A 6,000-nucleotide genomic window follows, 5' to 3' on the forward strand; every position below is an offset into this window, starting at 1 on the left:
ACTTAATAAATATTTGTTGAATTATGGATTCATTTGAAATAAGTTAACTTTTCTTGGGTTTCTTTGAATTTTAAATCTTGGAATCTTTAAAGCTCATCTAGTTTACACTCAACATTTTATGGCTGAGGATGTAGGCCCAGAGAGGTTTAATGACTTTCAAAGGGTTATCAATGAAGTAAATAGCAGAATAGGACTGGAATCCAGATTCTCTGACTACAAACTCAATATACTTTTCATAAAATCATGAGAATAATTTTTTTGTAAGATAACATCCTTAGGTGAGAAAAATCTTGACATGCAACATAAAGGAGAATTAATACCAGTTTTGTAGAAGGAGCATAATTGAATAGGCTTGCCTGAAACATGACATAGGACAACTTCTTTTTACAAAATATCTAACAAGTTCGTCTCATATAATTCAACGAAATTTATTTATTAAATAAACTTACCTATTCTTTAATTCTCATGTTATAAGTAGGGCTATCACTTAAAAAAAGTCATGATTTCGAATGAGAACTTCATAATCTATAACTTTGGGGTTGGGGGTAATTTTCAGGATCTTTTTTATAGATCTATCCAGGAGTTAAATTTGTCAAGTTTCTATTTACTTCAAAAAGGTTTTAAATGTTTATTTATCTATCCCTTATTAAGAAATGAATATGATGTTGAGTTTCACTATATTTTTAGTTATACAGATAAATTGCCAAAGCTATAAAAGCTTAAGTTTTCACTAAGATTTTTAGGACACTATATATTCCTGTAATATAGGACTTGGTAGTCTGTTTGTCTGTGTATATTGAATTCTAAAAAAATATTAGAACAACCTAAAATAATCAGACTGTAGACAAAAATTTAATCAAAATGGAAAATATAGCACTGATAATACACTTTTTCAGTGTGCTAAAAGATATGTGCTTCTCTAGGTGGATAAGTTATTTTTCCTCTATAAGAATAATTTTTGAACTTGATTTGTACCTAGGATCATAAATTTAGAACTAAAAGGAACACCAATGTTCACTTAGTATAATCCTTTCATTCTACATAAGAGAAAACTAAGGGTCATAAAAGCTGTATCTAACTTGCCTAAGGTTACCAAGGTAATAGAAACAGAGTTCAGATTCAATCTAAGTTCAAGTTCAGCTCTTTACACTGAATTACGCTGCTCTAAAAGATAACTTTATAAACCATATTCCATTTAATCTTATTCTATACCTTTCTTCTTTCAGGTTCAGTTCTACGTGACCATTGGACACACAGCACTGTCTCTTTATACGGATTGCCCTTTTCCCAAATGGATGCATTGGGCTCTCATTGCTTATGCTATCAGCTTTATTTTTCTGTTTCTCAATTTCTACTATCAAACATACAATGACCCCAAGACTTCAAAAGCTCGAACAGCTACAAATGGTATTTCATCAAATGGTGTAAACAAATCAGAAAAGCAGTCAGTGGTGGAGAATGGAAAAAAGAAGCATAATGGAAAGGCAAAAGGAGAATAACTTGATCCAGGCCTTAATTTTTGTTCACAGTGAGGAACTTCCCATTTGATAAAATTTTCAGGGAAAAACACAAGCAAATGAGGGTTTGGAATAGAGAGAAAGGAGCCTTCTCTCTCTGTGCCAGTTAACCTTTAGACTAACTAAAGTGTTAGGTAAGATACCCAGATGCTTATTTATGAATATTGTTTTAACAATAAGACTTCTAGTTAACTTTTGGGTTTTGTCCAGACTAAAGGATCGTCCTATTATTTGGAAGATTGCCTTTTGGGCCACAAGGTTCTTCACAGAAGAACTTTTGCTAGTAAAATACTAGTCAAATATGATGGAGTTTTCATAAATCTTTTTGTGCATATGTGCGGTTTCTTCTAACACTGGTTTTTGAACCAACTAGATGAGCCATATCACAAAGTGACTATATTTAATGAGGACATTAGTATATATACGTGCTCTCACAAGCAACCCTTTAGTCTAAATTACCAGCTACATGCCCTAGTTTGAAAGGGAACACTTTCCATTTTCTGGATTGAAGCATAATGGTAACATAAACAATCTAAAGTATTCTGGATTTTGATTTACTTGCAAAAGTGGTCTGAACAAGCCATTTTTTTTGTTTTAATTAGGTATTAAAAATTTGGTAATGACTCTAAATTCTTAAGTGTTTGGTGAAGTCCGGTGTTGGTGAATATAAGAAAACATTGCAGAAAATAATGTTTTAGCAGTCCAAAGGTTATTGTGATACAAATGATTGTGGGGAAACAATTTTTTGTGAGGAAAAGGTAGCCTTTGAACATCTATTTCTGTCAGAATGTATTATGAAAAATTATAATTATTGTTTAATTGGAACATGAAATGTCTTTTGTCTTTATTAGCAATATCAACAGTTACATCTATATGCTATTTTTTTTAAAAGTATGTTGATTTTATCAGATTTTAACTTGTTTTGATTTTAGTGTCTGTTACAGATTTCATATGTATAAATATACCTACCTCTTCTGTTGACAAGTACATTTAAAATTAAATAAATTTTAATTTAAAAAAATACCACATACACAAGGAGTCTTCCGATGTAATGTTAGTCATGTTAACTCCAAAACCTACTACTCTTCCTTAGTTTTGTGAATAGAGTATACTCAGGTTTTTCTATAAAATTGTTCTTTCCACTTAAATACAAGTTTAGTTTTAGAGTGATAATTTTGTTGTGATTAAGTTCAGATAGTATTTATTAATAATGTGTAGTATAATCCCATTCTAGTGCAATATTTTTGACTCCTTGGTGCTGAGATTAGGAAATCCACAATGCTTAATGTCATAGACAAGATAATAGACAAGGACAGGATTATGAAACTATATTTGCCATTGAAATGCTATACTTATATAATATGTGACCAATTCAGTAGGAAAGAGAATATGTACTATTTATACATATTATTTGTGAAAAAAGTATGATATAGTGGTTGGAAGACTGGCTTTGAAGTTATTAAGACCTGTATTCAAATAATGCCTCAGATATATATATATATGTATATATATATATACATATATATATATATATGCATATATATATATTTATATAAGCTATGTGATCCTATATGATCAAGTCATTTGACTTCTAAGTACCCCGGTCAACTCTTCAAAGACTACAAATTATAAATCAGGTATCAGTAGAGAAAACTATCTTACTGAGAGGTTTCCCCACTGGGAGTTCCCAATACTGAAGAAATCACAGGTCCGGACATTTAAAAAATTATTACATAACTTAATTTGTAAGGGGAGGTGTTGGACATAATTCTATTTTACAAAGTGGAAAACTGTAATACTTGACACAAAAGCATGAACAAGGTTCTAAAAATTTTATTGACATGTTAAAACTGCATGTGCAGGATATATAATGTATGACTGTGGCAGACAATATTTTTTAAAATTTTGTAAATCATAAAATATTTATTGTGCATTAAAATTAGGCATTTCATTGTTTGTTTTTTCTTACTGCATTTGCAATTTTAAGAATTGTAAGTTACTTGCTACAGATCTATAATGTTATGGTCTGATAGGATTAACCACAGTTTGTTTTTGCTTCTTCTGTAATCATGATGAATTTGTAACTCTGTATAAATAATCTGTACTGATTTCTCTGAGCTCCTCATTCTCTTCCACTTGATTTATGCACAATAAATATACTGCTGCAGTGGGAAAATGATCTTTTCTCTTAATTAGTTTACATATATATATATATTGCTGGGAATTTAATACCTTATTTTAAGCTATATGCATGTAACTAATGGGTTTCTTTTCTAATTTAAAGTTTGCACTTTCAGAAACCTCAATACAACATAATTATGCCAACCTTATATATTGTATAGAAATTTATTTTTTGCTTAGTTTTTTAAAGTATATTTTCCATCAAAAATTAATTCCTTGATTTCTGGGTCACATTACAAATAAGATAGAAACCTAGACATTTTCCACTGTTTCTGCTAACTATCAAAATCTCATATTGAAATTATGCTCCATCAGTAGAACAAATACAGTTGTTTCCCCAGGTCAGGACTACAAGAAAGTAATAACCATATAAATGAACAATGTGCCTAATCAATATATTGATATGCTACCAACAACTGCCAGACTCCAATATTCCCTATATTCCAGCAGGGTACACAGGCCAACTCACTGATGTATTCTGGGACTAACTCAACAATAGCCCTTCTACAACTGCAGTTTCTACCAATACCATGTTCTCACACTACCACTCTATGGCAACAAACAGTGGGATTCAACTCTATGTACCAAAAAAGATGCAGTAGGTATATAAGGGATAGACTATCCTCTCTGAGGCTGCCACTCTCAGACAGGGAACTAATCAACAGAGAAAAATGGGGCAGAAAAGAAATATTGTGCAAGGCTAAACTCCTAAATTAGAAGGGAAGGTGTAACCAATGGGAAGAGGATAAAGTGTGAGGGTGAATGGAGTCAACAAAGATAAGAGAGATTATTTAAAGAGGCTTGTCTTAAGGTAGATTTTTTTTTTTAATTATGGGGATAGAATACTGCCTCAAAAGAGGAAGAACAAAAAAAATCCCAATTTAGAAAATAATAAATTCTAGAGACATGGAGAAAAATCTAAATTTCATTCTCATAACTTTAAATGTAAAATATCATTTCATAATTATCAGACTGTAGAAATTAACAAAAAGTTAGACAGATCTTAGAGGGATTAAAGGAAAATGGACCCTGTAACAGTGGTTAGAGGAGCTAAAGTTTGACTCAGCCATTCTGAAAAGCAATTTGAAACTCTGACTAGAATGTTACTCCATTGTGCACACCTTTAACCTTAGTGATGCCAATACTAGGTCTACATCCCAAAGAGATCAAAGAAAAAGGAAAGTTTATAAGTATAAAAATATATCAACTTTTTGTAGTGACAAAAAAGAATTGAAATTGAAGGTGCCCATCAACTGGATGATGATTATGTTATAAGATGATGAAAGCAGCCTGAGATATTTAAACATCTAATACAAATATAAACAAGAAGAAAATGTAGCTAGAGGTACAGATAAAGATTTTGTGATCACTTCTAAATGAGACCTGCTAAAGAATATGTCTATTTCTTAACACCACAAAGGATTTTTTTTGCAAAAATTGACCATTTATTAGAGCCCAGATATAGCATATACATGCAAAGAAGCAGAAATAATCTTTCTTTTTAGACCATAACACAATAAAAATAGTAATCAGTTTAGAGAGCAAAAGCAAAAGCAACAAACCAAAATGGAAACAATAATGGAATCCTAAATAATGAAGGGATAAAAAAATATAGAAACAATAATTATATGAAAGACAATGATAATAAGAGGACTTCAGGGAAAAAGAACCAAGAGAGTAGTATTGGGGAAGTAGCCAAACTCTTTCTCAATATTGGTCTACAACCACCTTTACAATAATACCTAAAATGAAAATTTGTAGCCCCAGAGGCAACAAAAGATCAAAGTGAGATATTTTTCCAGTCCAAGAAAAATCAGGAAATCGGAAGGAGTGATCTGTTGCCTTAAGGTGGGGACTGGACCAGAGCCCACATGGCAACAACACCTTTGGTGAGCCTTGGCGGTAGCACCAGCAGCATTAGCAACTTCAAGAGTTATCAAATGAGAGACGGAAAGGAGATCAGACAACTAACTCGAAACTACAAGGAGCCTTCTATGCTAGCACTGGCATACAAGATAGGATGCTATTTGCAATCTCCATTGTTTATAACCATGTCTGGGTCATGGTTCCAGGGTGGAGAGTAGTACTTGCTGTCCCAAGGGACTCTGATGACCAATATCATTTGTAGTCACAAGGGAACAAGGACTCTGAAGAGGAACTTTACTTCTAGTTGCAAAAGAGCAGTGATACCATTTCATCCTGGATCATATTATCTGAAAAGGCCCCAAAATTTGCAATGCCACCCTTACCCCCAAACTGTCTCTGAAAACAGCAATGCATAAAAGCCTGAAGTTTATAATTG

The 6,000-nt window shown here is 32.1% G+C and overlaps 1 protein-coding gene across 1 annotated transcript in view; it reads left to right on the plus strand.

The window, feature by feature from the left end:
* Positions 1-3,693, plus strand: part of ELOVL4 (ELOVL fatty acid elongase 4) — a 50,945-nt gene extending 47,252 nt beyond the window's left edge. The window contains exon 6 of the mRNA XM_074310446.1: positions 1,227-3,693. Within this exon, the coding sequence (XP_074166547.1) occupies positions 1,227-1,499 (273 nt within the window). The 3' untranslated portion in view covers positions 1,500-3,693. The remainder of the gene's footprint in view (positions 1-1,226) is intronic.
* Positions 3,694-6,000: the final 2,307 nt, after the last annotated feature.

This window comes from Sminthopsis crassicaudata, chromosome 4 (assembly GCF_048593235.1).
Source record: "Sminthopsis crassicaudata isolate SCR6 chromosome 4, ASM4859323v1, whole genome shotgun sequence".
In the NCBI taxonomy this organism is placed as follows: domain Eukaryota; kingdom Metazoa; phylum Chordata; class Mammalia; order Dasyuromorphia; family Dasyuridae; genus Sminthopsis; species Sminthopsis crassicaudata.